At 42.6% G+C, this 26566-nt stretch overlaps 1 protein-coding gene across 1 annotated transcript in view; it reads right to left on the reverse strand.

Annotated features, from left to right (window-relative positions):
• AHI1 (Abelson helper integration site 1) overlaps nt 1-26566 on the reverse strand; it is a 2019384-nt gene that overhangs the window by 110938 nt on the left and 1881880 nt on the right. Inside the window, exons 22-23 of the mRNA XM_069606745.1 lie at nt 13584-13746; nt 13372-13457 (exon numbers count right to left, since the gene is read on the reverse strand). Coding sequence (XP_069462846.1) covers nt 13372-13457; nt 13584-13746 — 249 coding nt within the window. The remainder of the gene's footprint in view (nt 1-13371; nt 13458-13583; nt 13747-26566) is intronic.

The following is a 26566-nucleotide window of genomic DNA, read 5'->3' on the forward strand; positions in this document are numbered from 1 at the left end:
ATATTAAGAATATTGGCGAGATAAGTCTTTACTGGGACAATGAGGTTCAAGTAAACATCTCTTTTTACCAGTAGCGAGAACTTGCATCACCATGATTAGGCATTCATTGCCTTCAGTGACTGCCCAGATCTCTCCCATGAACAAAGCTTTCGGGGTAGCCCCAGCAACTACCAGGTTCACATGCTGTTCCAAATGGATAGTCTTGTTCTCTTCTTGGGCGGTCAATTCTGTGGGATAGTGCAAGAGGAAGTTGTAAGAAAGGCATGGTATCAACAGTAAGACAGACACAAGAAACCACAGTTTAAGGGTGTTTATTGAACTTCAAAAAGGGTTTGATAAATGCCTATCTAAGCCTAAAACGACAGATGGGAGCAAGCTACGAACATCAAATAATAACAACTCAGTCCTAGTGGTGTCTAAAGGGCATATACTAAAAAAAACTATTGCCAATCCTTACCTCTAAATACAAATAGTGTGGGGAACAATGTTATGAAAAAGAAAGAAGTGTTCAAAATGATATGTCAGGTTGTTCAGGCCGTTGGCCTCCCTTATCCACGTCTTCAGCACAGGACAAGGCGGTTCACTCGAGCGTAGCACAGTCTCTGGCTTCTTTAGCATGAGAATACAGTTCAATCATTAGCATCAGGCCCTTCGGTACGCAAGTCTCCTTGCTTTTAAAACTCTATTCACTCGGAGGGCCTGATGCAACCAAATAAACAACAAGTTCTTTTCCTCCTTAGATATGTACAAGTATTCACTTCGGGTGATTCACTATTCACTCCGGATCGCCCACAGCTGAGCTCAGATCCCTTTTGCACAATGTTCATCACCTTGGAACCCCCTCATCTGGGCTCAGATCCCTTTGACAAAATGTTCGTGGATATTCTTTTCTCGGGTGACTCACGGTTCACTCCGGATCCCCCTCAGCTGGGCTCAGATCCTTTTTAACACAATTAGTCTCCCTCGGCCGGGCTCAGACCAATTTCAATTTACTTCAAGTATCAAAATTTTTCGAATGTGCACAGATTTTGGTTTGACCCGCTGTAGGACCACTTCGATTTCACAATTCCTCTTGTTTTAATATTTGTCACCTTTTCATTAGATACCTACCAGATACTTTCGAATGAGCCCCCATGTGGTGCCGGACCACTCTGTCTATTATATCATATCTTAGCTTCAAAGTTCAATCACTCATCTGCTGTTTTAATTATATTCACGTCGCTCTCCACATACGCTTCATGCACTGTTCTCTTCAATATTCTTTATACAATGTTGCCACTTGCAACCTTGGTTTCCACACAGACCGGTCTGGTAACAGTCTTCCCAACTCACCGGCTGTGCTGACTTCAATGGTGCTGCTTTGTTGTAGAAGCCAAGAACAGTAACACGAAGGCAAACGATTCTCCCCAGCTTGACTGTCGACGCAGGAGCGACTTGGGTACCTCCGACACACAATGCATGTTTCTTCAGCTTTGACTCCAGGTCTTACGTTTCCTATTCTCAAAGGCTCATGAAAGATACGGCCTTTCGCTGAAAAGTTCAAGGGCACTTCCCTCCTTGCAATCCTCTTCGGTCTTGCCATCTTCCGCCTTGCATTAAACTACCATCTTGGAACTGCTTCTACCTCGTGTGCTTTGCCTTGCTCAGAGTGTGGTTTCATGCTCCGCCTTTTATCCGTGTGGGGAAGTGTGATGGAAGTCAGGTGTGTGTAATGATCAGTAATTGCCTGTCCCTGCCTTACCACTGTAGTGGGACAGGTCAGGCTCGAGTGTTAGTCCATTTTCTTTCATAGTGAGCTGTCTGTGGGAAAGTGTTTGTGTTGGAAAAGGGGAGGGAGGGTGAATTCCTAAGTATCCTACTTGGTAGGATGGGGTAAAGGTGTTACAGGGAAGGGTATACTGCATCTCACCATCCGTTATTCCACTTCCACTCCCCGAATACCCCTGATCCAGGTGATCCTCCTGCACTGGTACACCCCCAGGAACTGGATCCAAAAGTAATGGTCATGTCCTGACCACCTGGATGACAGATCTACGTGGACTAGAGGGTGAGACACCTTCAGGTTTCTCACAAAGTCCACCGGATTGATAACGCCAAAACAAGAGTTTATGCTGAACTCATATTCCTGTAGTTGATGAATTTATTTTTCTATACTGGGTTGGGAGAAAGGCTGAGCCATTGAAAATCGCAATTAGTGTTTTGTGATCAGTGACAACCTGGAATTGATGGTCACAAAGATAAAGGTGAAAAAGGCGGCATCCACATACCATGTCAATGGCCTCTTTCTCTGTCTGGGATAACCTGGTAATAAGGCCAGAGATCTACTTGCAAAAGACACAGGGGCTACATCTCCTGCTGGGGTCACTTGCATGCGGATGTCCCAAGTCCATGGGGGTTGGCGTCCACAATAGGTTCTGACTGGCTTATAGTAGGGAAATAAAGTAGGCCACTGTGGTGTCTTTGGTCAGGAAATCTTTGATCACATGAATTGCCTCCACCTGTTCACTCCATTCCCACAGTTCTGATGTTCTAGTCCACCACCATAGTGGCCCTGTGAAAGAGACTAAGTTGGAGATGAACGTCCCACAGCAATTTATCATGCTGTGGAAGATCAGAGTTTCTGACTGGTCTCGAGGAGATCTCCCCGACTTTGCGATGGTCAGCAGAAACACCAACCTTATGAAACACAAAGATTGTTTTTGTTGAAATCACACATTTTCTGTTTGTGTGTGAGGCTTTGGTCCTCCAGCCGCTAGAGAACTTCTCTTAGTGGGCGATGGTGATCAGCAGGAGTATTGGCAAATTGAATCCAGTCTTTTTATCACACATAACACACTGCAGATGTTTTTTAACCCATTTCTTGCAACTAAAAGCAGGGTGTAGATTTGAGAGAGGCAATATGGGATGGGGAGGGGGAAGGTTATGACAGAGGAGGAGGCGGGGGGTGAATAAATGTTCGGTAAAAACACAATGAACCCTGGGAAACATGAGGATATCGTTGCACACATTGATGGTTCCAAGGATCAGTGCTACAACACCACTGACTGTGTCCTGGAGGACTGTGGTGGCAAGCCAAATTTGACGTTCTTGTAGCAGTGGAGACCCCAAGTTATTAAATAGCAGAATCTGGTGGTAAACCTCAATAAGATCTAAACTGGAGAAGTTCAGAACTCCCTGAATGTTGGCAATAAGATCGTCAAGAATGGTTGCAGGGTGTCTTCTGCACTACACTGCCTTGTTCGCAAGGCGCATGTCAATGCAAATGGGCACCTGATGTGACGTCTTAGGTCCCATGCCACCACATTTGGTGATACCCAGGGTGTCAGTCATTGCATTTTTTTCAGTGATGACTGCACGTTCAAGCTTGTGCAGTTCTCCCTCAACCTTGGGGTGTAGGTAGCAGGGAATGCTTCAATGTTTCAGGGCACTCTGTTCCCCAGTCTCATCAATGTGGAGGCACACCTCATGACTCTTCAGACACCCAATGCTGTGGAAGAATTCATCAAATGTGCGCATAACATCCTCTAGCTTTTCCTGATCGACCTATGCAAACTCACCATTGCAGATCCTCAGCAGTATTGCAGCTTATGAGGTTGGCAGTGTCTGCAGGGGTCACACAGACTTTTCCAGCCACATTTAGAAGACCATGCCGAAAGTTAGTGTGAATCACAATGAGGGCACTTGGCGTGTTTTTGCCTTAGGCTAAAATCTGCACTTTCTTAGGCCTGAGCTGAGGCTTTGGTTGCACAGTAGTGAATTGTAACCAGCTTATTATGTTTACAGATACAACTGTGTCAATGGGTGCAGGCAAAGGAGTTTCCGTTATTAAGATTCTGGAAAAGGCCTGGCAGCATCCTTTAAACCTGTGGTCGAAGGTAGAGATTAGGAAAACTGTGTTCACCTTCGGAGTCATCTGGATATTCTCGAGGCAATGACGCAATTTGCTGCATTTCCTATCGGCAGGCACCCACATCTTGTGGAAACAGGGTTATTTCCAGACTGACCCACTTTGGCAAAGTGGTTCAGGCATCAGCACTTAGAGAACTTGCCCACTGTGGGGAAGGGCCCCGTTATAGCAGGCCCACTGCCGTGATCCTTTTGAAGCGGAAGTTGTAACTTCACCTCAATGAGGTTTATTACTACTGTTAGCTTGCTTTTTCCATGACTGCTTTCTCGCTTCCATGTGAACTTTAGCCATCTCCACATATTGGAACGCGGCTTCCATTCGCTCAGCACATACTTCAAACAATTTGTGGGAACGGCTGAGTTCTAGGCTTTATTGGAGCGACAGGCCAGATTCCGAGAATTCACTTTCTCAACTTATTAGAGTAACACTGAAACCAATAAAAGGGGCTGAACTGGTGAATATGGTGCTTGGGATGACAAGTCAATTGTGATTTTAATTGTGTAAATGAAGAAGTTGAGAAATAGTCTAGATAGCTGCAGATTCTGGCACAATTAGGCTATGCCTGTGGCTAATTCCAATTACACAGTTTGACAAGAAATGTGTGCCAAGATCCAATGCGCTCATCGATAATGTTTCAAAATATATTCTGAAAAAGAATCATCAAATAAATCAATACTGACAAGAAGTCAATCAAGTAGTCAGCATTTACAATCTAGATCTGTAATTGCAAAAATTCAGAACATAAGTTGCCCTTGTCGACACGTGTTTCGACCACCATGGTCCTTTTCAAGGCAAGACTTAAATTAATAACTCTTTAAAAAAATTAATAACGTGCGCACCAGCAGCTATATAAAGAAAATAGCATTTTTTTTAAAAGTCAATCAACAACATCACAAAATACAATAGAGAAAAAGAGGGGACAAAAACGGGAAGAGAACAGAAGATGAACAGTAGAAGAGTAAAATCAAATAATAGATGTTGCAATAATCCAACCATGCTATATCTAATTCACATGCATTGAGGCATTCAAACATATTTTGTCCTTCAGCATTCTAGAGCTACTCATTGGAGAGCATCATTATAATTTAACACAAATATACTCAAATCAGGAATCGACATTATATCCATAGTCGGACAGCCATATCCCCATATCACGAGATAAATCACACCCTGCAGCAGTTTGTTGCTGCTTTGCTATCCGAGTCCCTTGCCAATACACCCATGTTACTAGGTACCTATAGTGCTAGCATGCACCCATGCCTTCAGTTAGTGTCAGTCAACCCATGCTACCAATGTTAATACCTCCAGAGTGACTACATTCTTTAAAAGATGACTCACCCTCAGCATCATTGCCAGTCTCAATACAAGGTAAATAACTTGAATCCCAAACACCAAAGTCCAGAAAAAGTACTGATTGTACTTCAAACACTACTGTAACAAAAAATAAATATATGTTTAATCAATAACTTCCCAGGTCTGTAAAAGGTTAATGTTCAGTGTGGAAATTGACTTAACCCTATCTCTAAACGTATGTCATTAGAAGTACTTTGAAGTTACATAAGGTATGCATGAGTCCATCTCGACCTGCAAGAAGAGACATAGTTTTTGCCTCCACCTCCTGCATCACAATCTACAACTTAGTTGGTCAGGGTTATCATTTAGCATATAGTCCAGTGCTATCTTACCTCGTGTACGTCCATTTGGGATGCCACGGTCAAGGGAGCCCGACCTTCATCTGGCATCTACGTGCTTTCGCTATAATTATTTACTTATATAGTACTTCTGACACGACACGCACGTACTGTTTAGCATCAAATCCGCAGGCGAACAGGTTGCTTGACTCTTTCTACTTAAGCTGTATTCACAATGATGAAGTCAATAATCAAAATAAAACATGTATCAATCCGAATTGTGCTGCCTTTTTTTAGGGGTCATCAGTTTGCGAACTATTACTACTGAATTTGTACCGTCATCCCAACAGTATATGGAAATATATAGACATATCAAGTGATGCCAGTGTATGACTGTTCTCTTACAATTCTTGTCATCAGTCACTTAAATTATAATTACAAACATGTACTCATATGCCCCATTTGCAAGTTAGAACACCATTTGGTACCCAGCGAGAGTCCAGCAGAATGCAACACGCAATCTGATTGGCTCTAGCCGGGTCATTACCCGGCCGAGAATCCCTCGATTCTCAGCCGGGATTCCAGCCTCCTTGTCCACGGTGGTGAGCGTGGCAGCCCCTCAGCCAATGAGGAGGCTCGAAGTGGGGCCATCCCCGCTATGAGCCTCCCCACGGCGGAGAGGCTGCCTTTGCCCCCGCCGGGCACTCGGGTAAGGTTTTTTTTTCCCCTCCCCTTTCCTCCCTCCTCACTGCCCTCCCCACCACACTTACCTTCTTGCTCCTTTGTCCCTGGTGGGGGACGATGGCAGCCTTGAGCCGTGTGGAGGCTCAGAGCGGGGCCATCCCCGCTCCACGCCTTCACACGGCTGGAGGCTTCCATCATCCCCGCCGGGGACGCAGGTAGGATCTTTTTTCTTCCTCTCCCTCCCTTCTGTCCTCCCAACCCCACTTACCTTGTTCTCCTTTTTTTTCGGGAGCGGACGTGCTGGAAACACTTCTGTTCCCAGCGCGTCCGCTCCCGATGGCCACCATGTAAAGGGAAAATGGACTCAGTCTTCCCTTTCGCGGCGGCCATTTTCTTGGTGTTTTTTTTTCTTTTTCTGTCCACGTTTCGGGACAGAAAAAAATGCTTCTAGTCCCCCAGTCACACAGATCTTGCGGGCAGGGGTACTAAAAGCAATATGACCCTTGCAGCGAGGGCATTACCTGAGTCGGTAATGCCCTGTCGCTCGAGTCATATTGCTTAAATAACATCCTAATAATCTCAATTCCCACATGGCGAGAGAGACTCTTAGTGCTTGAAGAAAAAAAGGGGTTCCTTTGCACACTAGTAACACAGTCGGAACGCTATTCCTCAATGCTAACAGTCAACAAATAGGCCGTTTCCAGCATCTGTCTCCATTGTCCATCAAATTCAACTTGTTGAATAGCAGTGTATGAGGTCATTGATCAGTGTTATGTTTACACAGTGAGGTGAACATTTAGAAACCTGTTTATAAAAAGACATTCAGTTCATGTTCTTGTTAAGGCCCAGCGTAGTACAATGTCATTTACAAATAATTTTTGATTCCTATTGTCTTAGACAAAGACTCAGATCGCCACCTCGTGGGCTACAATAAGCCTTCTGGATGCCGATGATTTATATGTCTGCCTTGTTACTCATCTGATGTTCTTCTTGCCAATGATCGGCTAATGGTTATCTTTGGTCTTGGCTGCTGAAGCTAGATAGGTGTTCTATGATACAAACACGTAATTCTCCGATAGTGCTACCCACATATACTTTTTTTTGCAAATACAGATAATGGCATAGACAATGTACTTCGAACGACAATAAAGTCATTCATTTTTTATTCCATTCCGTATTACATACAAAGGTGTCTGTGTCGCTATGAGCCTGCACATACTGCAGATCCCACATTTGGGGAAACATTTGTGTGAGACTCTCAACCAATCACTACCACTCTGTACTCCAGTGTTAGATATGAGAAATGACAGACATAACTTATTTTTGATTTTAGGTGCTCTTGTGTAAATGAATGTAGGTCTGTCTTCAATATAATTAGCTAAATCTGCATCGAACATCAACAGATGCCAATTCTTTTGTAATATACCATACAATAGTTTGGTATCTTTAGAATATTTGGTGATTAAATTGACAATGGTTCTAGAGCAATCTGAACTTCTTTGACTGGATTCACCATGTCCTTCCTCCCTACTTTCCTTGTTTTGTCCTTTGATACACAGCCTTGTGAGTACCCTGTTTCATACAATCTATCCGTCAATAAGTCACATTCCTGTTCATAGATAGTGCTGTTGCTACAGTTCCCGTTTGCTCTATAGAACTCCTACAGAGGGATATCATCAATGGTGCACTGCCTGTGACAACTCGTGGCAAATAATGTTGAGTTCACTTCCGTACGTTTTCTAAATGTCCTGGGTTTGTAATTTCTCATTATCAACATATATCTTGAGATCCAAAAAATCTATTGTTGTAGAATCATTATGGCCCATGAATTCTATACCAAAGGTATTATTATTCAAATAATCGGTAAATCTCGCAAAATTCTCCTTAATACCATTCCATATCAGAAATACATCATCTATAAACCTCTTGCAAAGCTTCATCCCATGGGTGTATACATTATCACAGTGTATATAGAAAATCTAAAAAAAAAACATGACTAGATTTGCAAGCGATGGTGCATATTTGGCCCCCATTGTTACACCTTTGCTTTGCAAGTAGTAGTGGTGGTCATTAAACAGAAAATAATTGTGTTCGAGTGTAAACTTTAAAAATCCCTTTCATCATTTTAATGTGTGCTCTTTTAGAGGCTGAGAAACCTTTGAAGGTGAAGTCTAAAGTTTGCATAGCCATTTATGTTCAATTGAAGCATTACACGATTTCACATCTAACGTTGCTAATAAAAAATGTAACTGCCATTCAAAGCTCAAAGCTCTGAAGAATTTGCAATAATGATGAAGTATCTTTGAGATATGTTAGCAGGTTGGGAACTTGATTCTTGATGGCCTTATCTATATATTCTGAGAGGCCTTCAGTGGCCCAAACTATGCCAGTCAAGATTGGATGAATCTCTGGCAATTTATCAAATTTGTTATGCACCCTGGGTAAAAAGTACATAGTTGGCTGAGTCCTCACAAGAAATGTCTTCTCTCTCTTCTTCAGTTAATATACCCTTCGTATAGCATGCCTGGATCAATTCTGATAGTTCCTCTACTTGCTTAGTAGGGTTTCCCAGAAGCTCGATATAGCACCCTGGTGTTGTTCTGTCATGTGTATATAATCCCATCGGTTTAAAATGAGCACATTGCCACCTTTGTCCGCTATTTAATGATAAGCCTGTCATATTTAGTTGGTGACAATAGAAACTGTTTCTACCTTGCTTAAATTCTGATTTCTAGTAGCATATGTCTTACTATCACTGTCCATGTGTCTATGTATATCTGATGTTACTGCTTTGGAAAACCTATCTATGACACTTTCTGTTGGTGATTGAGGATTGAACTTTGATCGTACTCTAAGGTCCTGAATGTCCAGATTCCTGGGATGTACCCCCAGATCCTCGCAGATTTCCTCCCTGGATTTCAGAGTTTCTGGTGCTAAAGATAATAATAGATGTGTGTGCTCAATATCTGCAATCGTTAGGATACTCTCCGGTATGTGTACTTCAGGTGGAACTAAAGTCTTAATTTTGTGATGAAAATATTTTTTTCAATTTCAACTTCCTTACAAACTAATACAGGTCTATTTGGAATTCCATTTGATCGGTCCCCACTGTTGGTGCAAAAGATAATCCTCTGTTCAATACAGACCGCTCTGTGTCATTTCAAGTTCATTCTGACAAATGAATCACAAGGTCCTGTGTTGGCTCTTAGTTACCTGCGTCTTTGTATTTGAATGAGGTAGCCTTTTTATCACGTCTTGTCCTCTGCTTGGCCCTACATCTGCCTCCTCTTCTTCCATTTAAGAAGTTCTTTGAGTTAGCGTATTGTGACCTAAAAGGACTTGGAATCTTACACGTTTCACCATCATCAGTGATTTGCTCTTTTATATCTTATAATTTCTTCCAGAAAACCTTTAGTGACTTTATTGTTGTTCGAAAGTACATTGTCTATGCCATTATCTGTATTTGAAAAAAAGTATACGTGGGTTGCACTACCCGAGGATTTCGTGTCCGTATCAGGGAACACCCATCTAGCCTCAGTAGCCAAGACTAAAGATTACCATTAGCCTATCATTGGTAAGAAGAACATCAGATGGGTAACAAGGCTGACCTACAATTCATCTGCATCCAGAAGGATTATTGTAGCCCAAGAGGTTGAGATCTAAGACAATTGGAATAAAAAATGATTATTAAATTACTGTGTACGACGACGGGCCTTAACAAAGAGCATGAAATGAATGTCTTTTTATAAGCAGGTTTCTAAATGTTAACCTCACTGTGTAAACATAACACTGATCAATGATCTCTTACACTGCCATCTAACAGGTTGAATTTGATGTACAATGGAGATAGATGCTGGAAACGGCTTATTTGCTGATTGTTAGCGTTGAGGGATAGCGTTCCGACTGTGCTAGTAGTGTGCAAAGGAGCCCTTTTTTCTGCAGGCACTTAAGAGTCTCTCTGCCCACAAGGGAATTGAGATTATTTCTAAATTCATGATAGATAAATTAACAAGGATGTTATATGGTGTTGTAACGTGCAAATGGGGCATATGAATACATGTTTGTAATACTAATTTAAGGAACTGATGACAAGAATTGTAAGAGAACAGTCATACAACGGCATCACTTGTTATGTCCATATACTGTTGGGATGATGGTACAAATTGAGAAGTAATAGTTCACACACCGATGACCAATTCAGGTTGATGCATGATTTATTTGTATTTTTATTATTGATTTGATCATTGTGAATGCAGCGTAACTGCAAAGAGGCAAGCAACCTGTTCGCCTGTGGATTTGACACTACACGGCACATGTGTGTCGCGTCAGACTTACTATGTAAGTCAATAATTAAAATGGCACCCGTGAGCGAAAGCATGCGGACGCCAGATGAAGGTCGGGCTCCCCTGACCGTGGGAACCCAAATTGACGTACACGAGGTAAGAGAGAACTGGACTATATGCTAAATGATAACCTTGACCAACTAAGTGGTAGATTGTGATGCAGGAGGCAAAGGCAAAAACCATGTCTCTTCTTGCAGGTTGAGACGAATTGATGCATACCTTATTTAACTTCAAAATACTTCTAATGGCACAAATTTAGAGATATGTGTATGTCAATTTCCACACTGAACATTGTCAACCATTTACAGATCTGGGAATTTATTATTAAATATACATTTTTTTTTTGTTACAGTAGTGTTGGAAGGACAATCAGTACTTTTTCTGGACATTGGTCTTTAGGATTCAAGTTGTTTACTTTGGATTGGGAATGGCAATGATGCGGTGGGTGAATCACTTTTTAAAGAATGTAGTATTCACATTGGTAGCACGGGTTGACTGACACTAACTGAAGGCTTGGGTACATGCTAGCACTATAGGTGCCTAGTAACATGGGTGTTTGGCAAGGGACTCGGATAGCAAAGCAGCAACAACCTGCAGGAGGGCGTGATTTATCTCGTGCTATGGGGATATGACTGTTCTCATGAATGACTATGGATATAATGCTGATTTATGATTTGAGAATATTTGTGTTGAATTATAATGATGCTCACCAATGAGTAGCTCTAGAATGCTGAAGGACAAAATATGTTTGAATGCGTGCATGCATGTGAATTAGACAGAGCAGGGTTGGATTATTACAACATCTATTATTTGATTTTACTCTTCTAATGTTCATCATCTTTTCTTTTTGGGGGACTTGTCCCTTCTCTTTCTCTATTGTATTGTGTGATGCTGATGATTAACTTTTTATTAAAAAATGTTTTTCTCTTTCATATATAATTTACTTATGTTTGATGTTCTGGGTTCGCACTTTATTGATTTGGTTAAAGAGTTATTAATTTAAGTCCTGCCTTGAAAAGGACCATGGTGGTCGAAACACGCGTCGGCAAGGGCAACTTATGTTCTGAATTTGTCAATTAAAGATCTAGATTGCTAATGCAGACTATTTGATTTACCGCTTGTCAATATTGATTTATTTGATGATTCTTTGTTACAATATATTTTGAAACACTTTAGATGGGCGAATACGTTTTTGGCACACACTTCTTGTTAAACCGTGGTAGAGTAGCACCCTTGTATTAGTTGATTTCTTAGTTCATCTGTCCCAGCCACCAGGGTGCATGTCAAGGTGAGGTGACTTATTCAGGCGTGGAAGGCATTTATGGGTTCATGTGCTGCTTGCCATGTTAGGAGGAGCTGGAATCTTTTGAAGTCTGCATTAGCCTAAGGGTTGAAGTAGCCTGAGATTATGTGTTTGGTGGCATCATACGAGTTATCTAGGAGTGTAAGCATTTTGAAAATCTCGTTGGAACTAACCCTAGCACAGAATAGTAGCGAAAACTTATCAGTTTCTTTAATGGGAGCCAAATACATTTCGATGCTCTCTACTCACAAGGACCATTTGGGGCTTAGGGACGAGGTATCCCAGTACCTCAAACCCTTGGATGGGGGGCAGTCCAGGTGCAGCAGGCCGGGGTGGGTTGGGGGTGCTCTAACATCTCCTTCCTCATCAATCCTTAGATCTTTAGCGGGCCCGAGGCTCATCAGATGCAACTTAAGTAAATCAGCCTGAAACATAGAAGAGTTTTGAGGCTTCCCGCCCGTGCGCAGGAACACCTCATGCTTTTATTTCCGCGGTGACAGATTATGTCATCAGTGCAGGTCAGTGAGCGTGGGGGCGTGTTCGTACACCGGCCGTTGCGTCCACGAGACAGCAAGCCTTGCATAACCGTCCACACATCTGCATCATAACCACAACATGTCAGGTATCGGACATATCATGGCCTGCTGATTCTAGCTGTGGGGTAGAATACAACTTTACTCCCACGAAGACTAGAATTCATTTTGTGTCTGTCTTATTTGCGCACTTATTAAAATTAAACAGCCCACGTTTGCATTATTGCATTACGTTGGTCATTTGGGTCGGGACTACAGAAATGGTGTACTAGTTAAAGAAATGCAATTTTGAAGGGTACTAGAACTAGGCAAAACATTGCCCTAGTCCAAAAAACACACTCTTACTGCATTTTTACACATAAGCAATATTTGCACTAGTGCAAAGACCGTTCTCTGTTAGCACAAGACAAACATTGCCCTGGTGCAAATATGCACCTTATCGAACAAACTTTATGCTCACGTAACCCATGTTTCTTCAGTACACCTAAACCTGCATGACTGCAGAGGCAGTAAGCATCCTTTGCGTCACAAAGTCTCCAGTGATGCTTAACAATGTCATTTTGCCCAGTTAGGTTCATATTAGCTTTGTAAGTCACATGTTTTCTCATAAACATTTTGGTTTTGTTTGGTTTGTCCCTGGTGTGTATCCTCATTTTTTTACACCCTCATAAAATGGCTCAATGCATGTTTTCATCTTTGTATATTGTGCAGACACCCTTCCTGGGTATCCTTCCGCCATCCGTATATGTGTTGTTGCAAGTCATTTCTTAATGAAATTGATGTTCCTATTCTTCAAATAAATACAAAGTGACATGGCCATGATCATTACCAATAAATGTCCATATAAAACAAACACAGGTATACGAACAAAGGCTAATACATTATCATAACTGATCTATTGATTATCAGTAAAGGTTGCTGCATGTCTGCCTTTCATTGCTAGAAGAATCGTTCTGCATACAAGGTTTACCCGTTGTGGTGTGGAAGATCCTTCGCCAGCTTCTGTCTGTGCAGTGGGCAGAAGAGGGGCATAGTCCAGCACTTCTTCACAACATGCTAAAGCCGCAAAAACAAATAAAATGAAAAATGGTGGTTCGCCTTCGCAGTAGCTGGATCATGATAGCATCGTGGACGATCAGTTAAACCCACACTAGCGTAGTAGGGAGAGAGCGGGCCACTTACTTTCGCCAGCCACGTAATTCGCGGGAAAATAGCCCTGTTGCCCATTCGCCAGGCAGCCAAACCACCAGCTGTCATTATCTTTGTACAACACTTGGATAATGTCGCTGCGATGCATGGTTAGCTCATCTGATCGATGCGCCGTGTAGTCATAGAGGGCCACGACCTAGGAGAAAGATAAGCACACCGCAGCGTTATCACAGGCGCGCCACAGAGGCATCCCCCCAGCGCGCGCTTCCGCTCCCTGAAACCAAAGCTGCAGGTTGGTGAGAGCTGAGGCTTTCGCAGGCCTCGCTGATGGCATGAGGGCTGCTGGGAACGCAGCAGGGGACTCGAGATAAAGGCCTGTGGGATGGTGGGACATGGTAAGAGCATATATTCCACCAAGATTAGCTACCAAACAACAGATGGGGGGTTAGAAGGACCAGGAGCATGCGAAATTAAAAGACCCTCTTAGAATACCTACACAGGCTCGAAAACGTTACTAGTTTTCGCTATTTGTTCCACAAAAAGGTTGCCCGTTTGTACTAGAAACTATCTATCACCAGTAAACATATTATTACAAACCCACAGCCATTCAAACGTCACATTAGCGTTCAGCTGGACATGTGCTAACATTATACAATAATTTAAACAATCTGGAAACTAAACATATTTCATTGACATTTTTCAACAAAGACAAGTTCCAAAGGAAACGTGACTACCAAGGGACTGGCTTCCAAATATTACCATGGAACGGTGCCCCACTGGCTTAATAACACATTGCATTACCCACAGGCGACAGACATTTTTTCAACCAACACCAACAATGACTAAATGGAAAGGATGGGAGCCCACAACAACCATGATGAGTGGTAGCCAGAGAGCAAGGCTGCTATCATCCTTGTTTATGTCTCTCCAGTATCTGCCTTCACTCAGCTGCTCCCTGAAGCATAGTATGATTCTGATAGGCCATTACATCTTGGCTTTGCTCTACAATTGGCACACTCAATTTAGACTTCTGATTGGTGGAACGATTTTGGTAATGTTGTGCAAGTAATCCTGTGCAATTGGTAGGTCTATCCTAGACTAGAATCTCCCCCCCAGGCCCTTTTGAGCACATTCCCCATATGTTCACCTTCGACTCACCTTTCCACCACAAGAGGCCTTCCCTCAAAGCCCCGCACACACACAAACACCCCTTTCTGATACACACATCCGCCCGCCCTGTGCACCTTATCCCCAAAGCTTCATGCCCTGTGCTGCTTCTTGCCCTGTGCTGCTTCTTGCCATGCTCCACCCACAGACCTTCCACATTCCTGTTAACGTACCTCTTGCTCTCATCTTGCCCCCCCCCCCCCCAGACCCCCAAGCCCATGCCAGAGGTGCATTTTTGAAACTGAGCGATACAACAGATCAATCATCAGCTGGGCCCAAAATGAGCTATTCAATGTTCCAGCAGCTTCGGCAATTTTTTGTATGGGTGGCCAACTGGCATACCAGACCTGTAAATACGCCACTATTGGCCCAGCATTCAAACAGACAACCTGAGGTGGCCGGTGCTTCTTCCAGCACACAGCCACAGTTGGGTCTTGCTCAGTTCAGAAACACACCCGGTTACCAGTTGAGATCTTATTTAAGGCCGTCTATCCCCCATTACTGCTGTACTATTCTCCTCTGCTCTTGCTGGGTCAGTTCAGATTTTCAGGTATCTCGGTAAACGGATTGGTCAATGCCAAAGTACTTCCTGGAAGTGAGCGAGTCCTTTACAAAATCCCATACCACAACAAACCACACTATGTGCTGACAACACACAGCGAGTGATGCGTGATATTTCCATAATGCTCGTTCCCACCTCCCACATTTCTACCAGTGCACCTTCCCTTAAGGGTGCAACTTTCTGCCTTGTGCAGCTCCCTTCAGAGTGGATTTCCCACCCTGCTTCTTCCCCAACCTTACACCTGCCGACTTATGTTATGCCATGTGCTACGCCACCACCGTGCTTCCCCATTGTGAATAGTGCATTATCAACTGTGCAAAGGAATGACTACTTTTTTTCTTTTTTTGCGTGTCCTTATTTTAGCTTTTCAGCATCTCCAGCGGTTTCTTTTTGTACATGTAGCTGGAGACTGTCAGGACACTAAAAAAGTAATCACCAGTTGCCTCAGTATTCCAGTATGCTATGGGCCACAACAGCCAGCTAAGGAAACTTCCTTTATAATTCGTCCTCTTGTCAATCTTTCCCTAGTGCACCTTCCTCCAACGTGTGCACCTTTCCCAAGAGCATCCTCCACAATGCACCTTCCCCACTTTTACACCTTCTCCAGTTGTACAGTTTACCCACCCATACACCTTACCCCAGTGTTCCTTTCCCGGCGCTCCTTTCTAAACCCTAGTTATTTGCCCTAATGTTTTTCCACCCACCCTGTGTTCCTTCCCTGTGCTCATCCATCAGGCCGATTTTCAATTACCACCGTGCTGCTTACTGCCACAGGACATACACTTTCAGGAAGCCATATCCATTGGCTTTGTTAATGTTTGTTATTTAATGAAGTACATATTTTTCAAAGAATTGTATGCTTGTTTTCAAAGTCTGCAGCCCAATTGTTCTTGTGAAAATAAATCTGTTAAATGATGTGCCCAATGCTGTAAAACCTTAGGTAGAGAGTTACATTCATTTGTTGCCAAAATAAGCTCATCTGTTTCAACACTATGTATATTGAACAGTACACACTTCTGGCATTCATTGTAAAATCAATGCACTATGCATTTTTTACTGCATAACAGAAATTCCTAGTTAAACAAATTGGCAGAAAGGAAAGGTTACTTACTGTAGTGACTAGTGTACACTTCATAGACCTTTTCCTACATACTCGGGGGAGTTTGTACTATTGGGACAAGAGCCATTTGGAAACAGGAAATCTGATTCAAATTCTGGATCAGAGCCAGCTCATGTGAATAGGATGTGGACCTTCACATGCTGGTTCTGCCTGCCGGGAACGCAAACCAGTTCCTCTTTCCCACTCACCAGTCACCACAACTGACTCATCTTGTTTCGGGAATGTAGGGTGGGTGTATGAAGAACAGGGGACTTTGGTCTAAAAGTAGTCACTATGGCAAGTAACTTTATTTAATACCAACGCCCCATATTATTTGCTTAATTCTTAAGGGAGAACATCAGGCATGATCCTAAAAAGGGACAGAGCAAGGACTCTATCTAAAAAGTCTCTGGGGGACAGTCTCACCAAACTTTAATGCTACTGTCCATACAGTAGTGCTAGCAGAAGGCTGATGGTCTCATCCAATGACCCTCCCTGCTGATGACTCCCCCCGGTGTGTGACTTTGGAAGGGCACATCCATTGTCTTTGCTGTTACTGTCTGCATGTAAGCCTTTAGGAGGTATTTTTGGGAATTAGAAAGACTTCATAAAGGAGTAGACTATCCACATGGCTATGGATGTCTGGGGTGCCAGTTTCCCTGGTTCAGGACCACCAAAAGGACCGAGCAGGATCAGTATAGAACTTCAATACTCACCGTACATCTCTATGCTTCCGAAAAAGAACACTGAAAGAAATGGGAAGTATAACTTCCTGATTGATGTGAATGGAGGATACCACATTAGGAGAAATTAAGGATGGGTCGCGAGAGCTACCTTATCGCTTATGGAAGACAATCTAGAATTCAGAGGCTTGTGCTTGGATCTCAGGAATGCATCAAGCAGAAGTGACCACAACCAGGAAGTCCACATTCAGCGTGATGAAACAGAGGTCTACTGAAGCCATGAATTTGAAGGACTGCAGAGGCAAAGCGGAGGAGAACACACCATGAAAATTGACTTGTAGCCTTTGGCCATACATTTTAACCTCTCCGACTAGTGTTATGAGTAATCATTGCCGTGCCGGGCCTGGCAAGTACAAGCATCTACGTCCCTATAGAGACGATACACGGGACGTCGGCCTATTCCAAGATGGTGCCTACGTCCCGTGCGTTGCCACACGATGACATCACAGCATCAAGCTGGTGTTGTGCAATCTGGAGCTTCTACAAAGAGAACGAACACACGGCCAGTGGCGCGGCACAATCCTGCTTCTTTTCTGATTGCTACGCCGCTTCTTAGTGAATTCCTGTCTTTCACCCCCTTTTCCTGTTTTCTTCCATTCTGCCCACCTATTTTGGACTCGCGTTTCCTTCCTCTAAATCTCCTGGCTGTTCAAACCTGCTACACTTCAGTTCCTGATTCTGTGTTTTCCCTTGGATATCGTGCTGGAACCCTGGTTTACTACATTGCTGAAGTTTCTTCCAGAAACCTACTTCTCTGGAGACCCTCCCACCCCCCAACAGGGCTTTTCCTCCACATTCCAGACAGCCACCCCTTTGGGTAGCCACCAAGCTGTGCTGTATTTTATATCAAACAGCGGCGTAGCTAGCAGGGGAGCCAGGCCTTACCTATTCGACACAAATCCACTAAGGTAAGGCCTGTCGCTGACAATTGGGTCTGTACTGATGGACTCCAGGCTGACCTTAATTTCACACACGGTTTGTGGATTCATAAGTTGGCTCTTCATTATCTATTTCTAATTGTTTTTTTCACCTCTTCTTCTCTGACCCCATCAACAGATTTCGTCTCTTGAAGGATTTTGAATCAGGTAGCATCTCTATTACCTCTTTCTTATTTAGTCTTTTGGAGTAAGTTCTCCGATTTACAGGAGGTCACTTTACGTTTAGACGTCTTAACTAACTGATGTATCAATCATAATGAGTGTAGCTTATAATTCTTCCTTTTTGCGATCTTTGAATTGCACATTGTAAATACTTGTTTGGAGACCGATTTAATCTTTTGTGATTTTTCTAACTTCCCAATTGGATGGAATTATAACACTATATTATTTATACTGTTTAACAGATGTAACATTTGTCTCTTGATAAAGAGAATCCATTTCCCGAAATGTGTTCCTTAACTATTATACCTAAAGAATGTTTTAGAAAAAGATAAGTCTTCAGACTTGTTTATACATATTTGGAAGCGTTTTTCTTGATTTGCATGTATTTGCCTTAAGGATTTACCTAACATGCAATGTGTTTATACATTTTAACTGGCTGTTTTTTACCAGCAGTATATAGACAATTGATCAGGGCGACCCCTGTTGAACAAAAAGACACACACAATTGGAACACTATTTAAGACAGGAAACTGTTATTGTGCATTACATATAGGCAAAATCGTCGCCACAGGTAAGTGAGCCCAATACATTCCCAACAAAGAAACATATACAATACTCTACATACAAGTTAACACACTTAATGACTGTCTGTTGACTAACAATATACATCCCCTTTGTATTATACAGGGTGTGACATTAGTAAAGGGGCTGACACTACTGACAAACGCTTGCTCAAAACCGTAAAAATGTCAGTTGATAATTTCGTTAGAGGTGTCAGAAGACTCTGGGCCTGATCACAAGTTGGGCGGTAGCCCTTAAATGCGGTAGTAACGGTGTTACCGCCGCATTTAAGGGTCTGCCCAATCTCAAGTCTGGCATGTTTACCTCCAGCTCGAGGTAAACATGCTGGAAAGATTGCAATTACCGGCGGTATTACCACGCGGTAATTGCACCAAAAACTCCCCATTGCAGCCAATGGGGAACGTGGAGTAACAGCGCCCAACCCGTGATCCGGCGGTAATACCACCAGAGGGGTAGGCGTCAACGCAAATAAATTTGGACGGTATCCCAACCGGGATGCCGCCCAACTCGTGATGAGGCCCTCTGGCTAGGTTTAGAAACTACTACTCTGAGGTAAAGGAACAAGCAATGCGAATAGAGCAAGAGAGAAATCAAGAAGGAAAAATAGCAAAGGCAAACAAGAACAAGGGCACAGGAGAACAAAGCAAACCAAGATGGTGAACAAGAAGAGTTGGGTACCGTGCACTAGACAAACAATTCTACTAGGGATCTGCACATGTTGGACTTGCGTCTGCCCACTGAAACAAAAAAAAGGCAATCCCTCTGTGCAGATCACTCAAATAGATCCTCACCCTGTAAGTCGATCACTCAAATAGATCCTCACGCTGTAAGTCCACCAAAGACGGGCAGCAAGCGTGTCTTGTATGTCTGGACCCAAAGGCACAAACTAAGAGTATACTCACAGGAGACAAGCCTACATGCGCTCAGATGGAACATACAGTGCATGGCTTTTGTAGAAACAACAATCAACACACGGCTACATTAAATACACTCTGGTGTACAGATATGGGTAAGACAAAGGAAGGGGCCCATATTGTCTCCTAGGGTCGCCTCCATACAAGGGAACACACTGAGGCCTAGTTGGGGGATGCAGACACTCAGAGGACAGGAGGGATACAAAGGAGATGATAGAGAGAAGTAAAGTTCAAGACAAGAAATCCTAACAGGAACACAGGAAGAAGGAACAAGGAAACCTTCAGCAAAGCACTAGAACTAGGTAACTGTAATAAGCGACTAGAACATGGAAAATCTAGCAAGGGACTGACTCTGTAAAAAAAAGAAAGCTGTAAAAGTGTAATGGGAACAAATAAGCAATAGGAAGCAAGCGGCACAAAACACAGAACTAGCAGAAAGAGTAGAACAGGGAGTGGGTGGAGATTTCAAGGATACAGTAATAGGAACATGAGCTGGAGACTACAGGAGCAAAGCATGTGGAACAGAGGCTGGAGGCTGCAGTGAAACAACACACAGGAAAGGAGCAAGGTGCCTGGCAGGAGGCAGAGGGGGAATGACAGAGCCTACAAGACAGGGCTAGAGGAAATGGTGGGGGGAGTACAGGAGCAGGAAATATACATTGGCAAAGTACAATCCAAAATGATCAGCAAAGCAGAGAGGAATTGGACAAGGATTCCAGCTGCAAGAGGGTCAACAACCAATGCAGGAACTAGGAGCTTCAGGACAATGCAGCTTGCTTATAAGCGAAGGTAGCAGGGATTAAACCCAGAGGGGAGTCCTATGATTTGGATTTGCACAACAAGTAACAGGTATAGTTAATTCCAATTTCTGGCATGGCCAATGGGAGAGAAAAAAGCACTGAAGAACTCCAAGAGATGATATACTGATGTGAAAGCACAGTGTATGCCTCAGTATTCTGGGTATTGCAGTCCTCTGAAATATACTTTCCTTTTGGAGTTCAAGAACCTTGTGTTCAGGCAAATTGAAGTTAAAGAGGATCTCTGGTTTATGTAAGCTAGTTTTAAAAACATTTAGCAAGTGCATTATGGGAATGGTTGTCCATTCTTTTGGAAACAGGTTTCCTCAAGCAGAGGTTGAATTGTGATTCTGGGCCATATCTGGTGACTGTTGCCAACACTCAGTTGGTCTGCAGACAGCACTACCCAGGGATAGAGAAGGAGAGCTGCGACAAGAGGCAGAGATGTTCATGGTCCAAGCTTCTATACGTTTTATGGCATGAAGGGAAGTGTGTCAGTAATGGAACGTCAAACCCAAATAGGTTTGAGGGAAGAGGAATGGCTGAGCTTCTAGCAGAGCAGGGAGGTTAAAACACCTCTCCAGTGACCAGTAGCAGAAACAAAGCCATTTACTCCTATACGTTTCACTGATGGATTTTCTTCCTTGCGGCCTGAATGACAGCCATGTTGTCCTGAGAAATGTCTGGGTGCCATAGGGTTGATTCCAAGGGACCAAGCAACCAAGTCCTATAATTCCCCTGGATCAATTGAGGATGTTTCACACAAAAGTTCAGCCTCAGAAAAGTTATTTCCTCTAGCCAAGTCCCAATTAATATAGAATGCACATTTCCTTTCATCCAAGATGTCCTTTACTTGGCAAATAAGGCTTCTCCCTCTTAAGACAATTGTTAAGGCTTTCACAGTCTTCTGGATGCTGCTAGACCTGTGTCACATCTCGCCACTGCTTTGCCGCAACACGCTGTGAACACTGACTGGACATTATTCTCAAGTAATAGTCAGAGGACTTTAGTCTGTATTTGTTTTGCTTTATTTGCTTGCTGCGTGCATCACTCATGTCTTTTTCATTTTCCTTTTGTTTCCTCTCTCCATTTTTAGTTCCCTCCCCTGGCTCCTCCTCCTTCTACCCAGCTTTCCCTTCATATCTCTCTCCCACGCGCAAAACGCACGCGCACCCGGAAGTGCGAGGCTGTTGGGCTGTTATGGGTGCGCGCGCTGTGTGAGTGGGAGAGAGTCTGCACATATTTATGCCCTGATTCAGGTAGGGTCATTTGACTCATATCAATGCTATTATAGAGGTGGCCGATTAGATTAAGTTGATTCACGTTGAATTGGGGGGACGTAAGAGAAGGGGACTAAATATTACCCTTCCCTTATTTGTTTACCAGTGGCCCTATCTACGCATTGCCATGACTGCGAGCACATTAAGAAATGGCAAGTGCTTGAATAATTTCACTGCGAAACCACAACCTAGTTCAGTCGTAATGGTCCAGACAACATCTACAGTTGTAAACACGCAATCTTTGCACAAATCTGTTGACTCACTTACACACGAGGCGCAGAGCCTTGATTATAATCCAATAAATACAGAACTGGATAAGAAGTCATCAGCTGTTTTCAAATTGTGTTCAAATATGACTACGCATTCCCCTGAATTACATAACATTCCCATCATTGATAACTCACTACTTGGTGCAACGCTGGACTCGAATGCCATTCCTGATGCTGATACCTCGTTGGTCGCACCTGTTATTATGGCAGAGTTGCACAAGAGAGTTCGACTGTCAAATGGTCCCTCTACGCCTGCCTCGAAAACTCAGGGCCTTTGTGAGCAGGTCCACTTTCATCCAACTCCAATAGGAAATCATCATCCCACCCAGTTCAAATAGGGAGAATGATTCCTACAAAGCAGAAATTAATAATCAAATAAAGGCCAGCTCAGCAACTTTGGAAGCTGCTTCACTTATTCTAGAGCCACTTCCCCCGCATTCCCCGGTTGACTTAACCAACTCTTCCTCACAAATGCCCACAGGGGTTTTATCTCACCCCCTGCACTCCAACCTTCCTTTTTATCCTCTAGAGGATTCGTTAATGGACCTGAATGAACACGAGTTACAAAACTTCCCAGTTCTAACTCGTATACTAAACTTGTTAGACAGGGGTCATGAACACACGCATTTAGCTATTAATTCGTTGAATGCTTCGACTGCTGACATTCTCACCAAGTTGAGTAGAATTTAGGGCTTCATGCTTGCACAAGAACATTGTCGGACATCTTCAGCACATCCAATCTGCAAACATGCACATGATAACTCCGACGAGTATGTTGCGCCTTTAAAGAAAAATAGAGCACAAGAATCGCAAACTTGCACTGATTTGGAAGCTTTGGTCATGAACCACAAATCATATGCTGATGTAATGAAAACAAAAAAACCTCAACCCTTGCAAGACGGGGCTCCTCCACCCATTGACTATTTGATGGTGGTGAAATTGCAGCATAACAGAATCAAAGTCATCGAAAATATTCTGTTACAAGCCAATCTAGTCCCCAATGACCCGGGTCACCAAGTATTCATAAGGCATGACACCTTCCCGCAGTCAGACCCAGTATCTTTGACACCCGACAGTACTTCAGTACTGACGGAAATCCTAGATGCTGATGAATCTAACTCTGCTGATATTAGTGTGCCTAGTCATGATACAGATGATTTTAAACAAAATCATCAAAATGGGCAATTTATGTTGCACAAAGATAACAAATCATACTTAAGAGCTATTAAAAGAAGAAAGACAGCCCTGGCTCGAGCCAAATCGGAGGCAAATACGGAACAAATTGTAGCTTGCAAATCCAAGACTCTTCCTGCAAAAAAAAATAAAAGGTCACAAATCAGCAATCAAAAAACTTGCAAATTTGGCTCATGAAGACGCCATTATTGACCTTAGTCAACTTGATATGGAAAGCAAACTTCATCTTGATTTAAAAAACCATGAAACAGCTTCGACATCTAATGCGATGCGACAGTTAACAACTGAGTCGTCTGTTTCCGATACAAGTTTGACAAAGGGTGATATTTCAACAACAGTTCAGAAAAAGGATTCTGGACTTAGTACAACCTGTGCGAATATTCCCTTAACTCAAACGCAAATGCTCAATTATTTTCAGGCAACTGAAAATAAGAAGTCATCGTGCTCCAGCCATGTCACTCTTCAGCCCAACGCTAGTATTAAATCTCCCATCAAAAAGGACAATTTAACTATAACAAAGAACGGACAGGTTTCAATCACAACGCAATCTGTATCTAATGTCAATCCCTCATCAAGTGTTCAAGTTTTGCCAGGCAAACAGACATCCAACATCCCACAATCCTTGACTCTGGATGGACATGTAGCCCATGTGTAGATCACATTGCAATAATCAATGGAGGAACTGACGACTGTGGCACGCAATCTCTTTCTAAATCAGAACCTCTACTTGTTAGCTTTGAAGAAGTTTCTTCTGAAATGAAACTATTGCTGGGTTGGTATTCCAATCCTGACATAAATGGTCCAGCTAGCTTAAATCGTTCTGCACTAATGAAACTCTTTCACTTAATTCCTTCACTCCGTAATTTAATTTCTGAAGACGTGGAATGGATTAAACTTCCCGTCTTTAAGAGCAATCGTATTCTATGTACATTACAAACTCATATCATAGCTAAATTAATCTTGGATCACAAAGAGGATCTCGTGGCCCTTGGTTATCAACTATTCATCTTCAAAGCTGTAGAAGAAACGGTTGCCTTCATCGAATACCAACCACCAATGGATCTTGTGGCAAATTCGTCAAAGGTACCTGATCTTCAAGTTTATGAATTCAACAATGCCCTAAAAGATCAACTTGATTCATTTTCCAACATAATAATGGGGCTTGCATGGCTTGAACCATTGATCAAAACCTTTACCAATGACAATCTTCAAACTCCTAACACATAAAATACAGACCTGTCCATTCGTTCTTGGAATTGTTGTGGATTCAACAATTACTATTCATGGTTTAAATCCTTGATTCCGGATGCCTATCCTGCGATTATAATTTTACAGGAGACCATGGCCTTCGAAGACATTGCCTCAGATGGCTATACAGCTTATTCTCAACATGCCGAAAGGGGTCATTGTGGGAGACCTTATGGTGGGCTTGCTGTATTGATTAAAAACAATTTGCAAGTTCCTTCTAAACTCACCACATTTTCTCGTTATTGAACTTTCTTTGCTTGTTAACTTACCGCAAATTATTTTGATTATTTCACTTTATTGGAACCCAGTTTCATGTTCGATTGTGACCATAATCGACAATCTCAATGCAGTACTTATTGATGCTGTCCTCCTTAATCCAACTTCAGAAATCATTATTGGAGGTGATTTTAATTCTTCTCTTCACACCTTTTCAAACCTAAATTCTCACTGCCTGCAATTACAGTCAAGAGGTCTTTCATGGGTCCATTTCTTCGAAGACTGGGATCTTCAACTTATTCTACCAGATAATTCTGCCTCCGCCTTCACCTGGCGTAGAAGCGCTCGTAGATCCTATATTGATTATATTTCATTATCACCGGGATTAGCCACGAAAGCAGGTCCTCTTACTATAAAACATTCAGGCTTCAGTGATCATCTCCAGCTACACTGTACATTATCCATTCCCTGCCCCACCTGTATGGTAGATTCCATTCTTTCCTTACCAGTCATAGATAGACAACTGCTTTCGGTCAAATGGCATTCCAGCACTTGTAGGAAACTCAATAGATAGGTCAGCCGGGATAGAGTGACCTATAAAAATTCAGTTGAAGGACTTTGTATCAACAAAGATATTAATGCATTGAATTTAAGTATGATCCGCAAACATCTCTTGGATTTGGCCACACAGGATGCGGCTCATTTACAAGTTACTCATGCAAATCATTTCAATAAACACATTAGTTTATTGGAGAAAAAAAAGTGCATTAAGAGAACTAAAAGGCTCTATTAATTACCTGGCTACAAAAAAATTAATTATATCAAATATAAGTATGAGCAAAAAAATATTAAATTTCAAGTCCATCTGAACGACAATCAAAACATGATCAAGTTGATCTGAAAAAAAATACAAGACAAATTTGGGCTTTATTGAGAAATCCAAGTAGGAACCTGAAACGAGAGTTTCAAACCACCATTTCGGGTTCGTCTTGGTCTTCCTATTACAGAGCTAAATATACGCTTCCGCACGGTTTTTGTAAATTCAATGCTTTTGAATATTCCAAATATATGCTACCGGCTTGTCCTTGGCAGATTACAGACATTCTCGATGCCCTCACTAGGCTCAAATTGTCCAGGGCGGCAGGGCCTGGTGGACTTCCTCCTTGTGTCCTAAAGGATGACCCACATTCCTGGCGCCGATTCTTAAGGGGCAATATGACATCATATTTCAAACCAGACAAATCCCTATTTTGTGGTTAACATCTATCATTAAAACCCCTGCACAAAAAAGGTCCAAAGAACATACCATCTAACTACAGACCTATAACACTAATAGATGTTGCTGCTAAACATTTTGCTTCACTCATACTCCAGGATCTTAATCATTACATCTACACCCATAGAATCCTCTCACGTTATCAAACTTGATTCAGAAAATCGATGGGTACGCAACTTAACGCAACTACTCTTGCCCATTTGCTGGTATCTTCACAACAATCTATAAACTGACCCATATATATGGCATTCTTAGATCTATCTTCCGCTTTTGATAGTGTGATCAGAAGTGTGCGCTGGGCCAAAATGCAAAAATATGGCATACCTCGTCATCTTATTGCCATCATAGCCCTTTTACATCACAACACAAACTATCAAATTCAAATTGATCAGACAGGATTGCTAACCGAGAAAATTCGCACTGACATAGGAGTTAAACAAGGGTTTAACCTGGCGTCTGTATTGTTTAATCTCTATTTGGCTGATGTGGATGCCTATGGCTCAATCAACACATTTATCATGCAACATTAGGCAAATTAAGCCTAAACTGGCTTGCTTTTGCGGATGATG

Source organism: Ambystoma mexicanum, chromosome 4p (genome assembly GCF_040938575.1).
Source record: "Ambystoma mexicanum isolate Mex_15411 chromosome 4p, UKY_AmexF1_1, whole genome shotgun sequence".
Taxonomy (NCBI): domain Eukaryota; kingdom Metazoa; phylum Chordata; class Amphibia; order Caudata; family Ambystomatidae; genus Ambystoma; species Ambystoma mexicanum.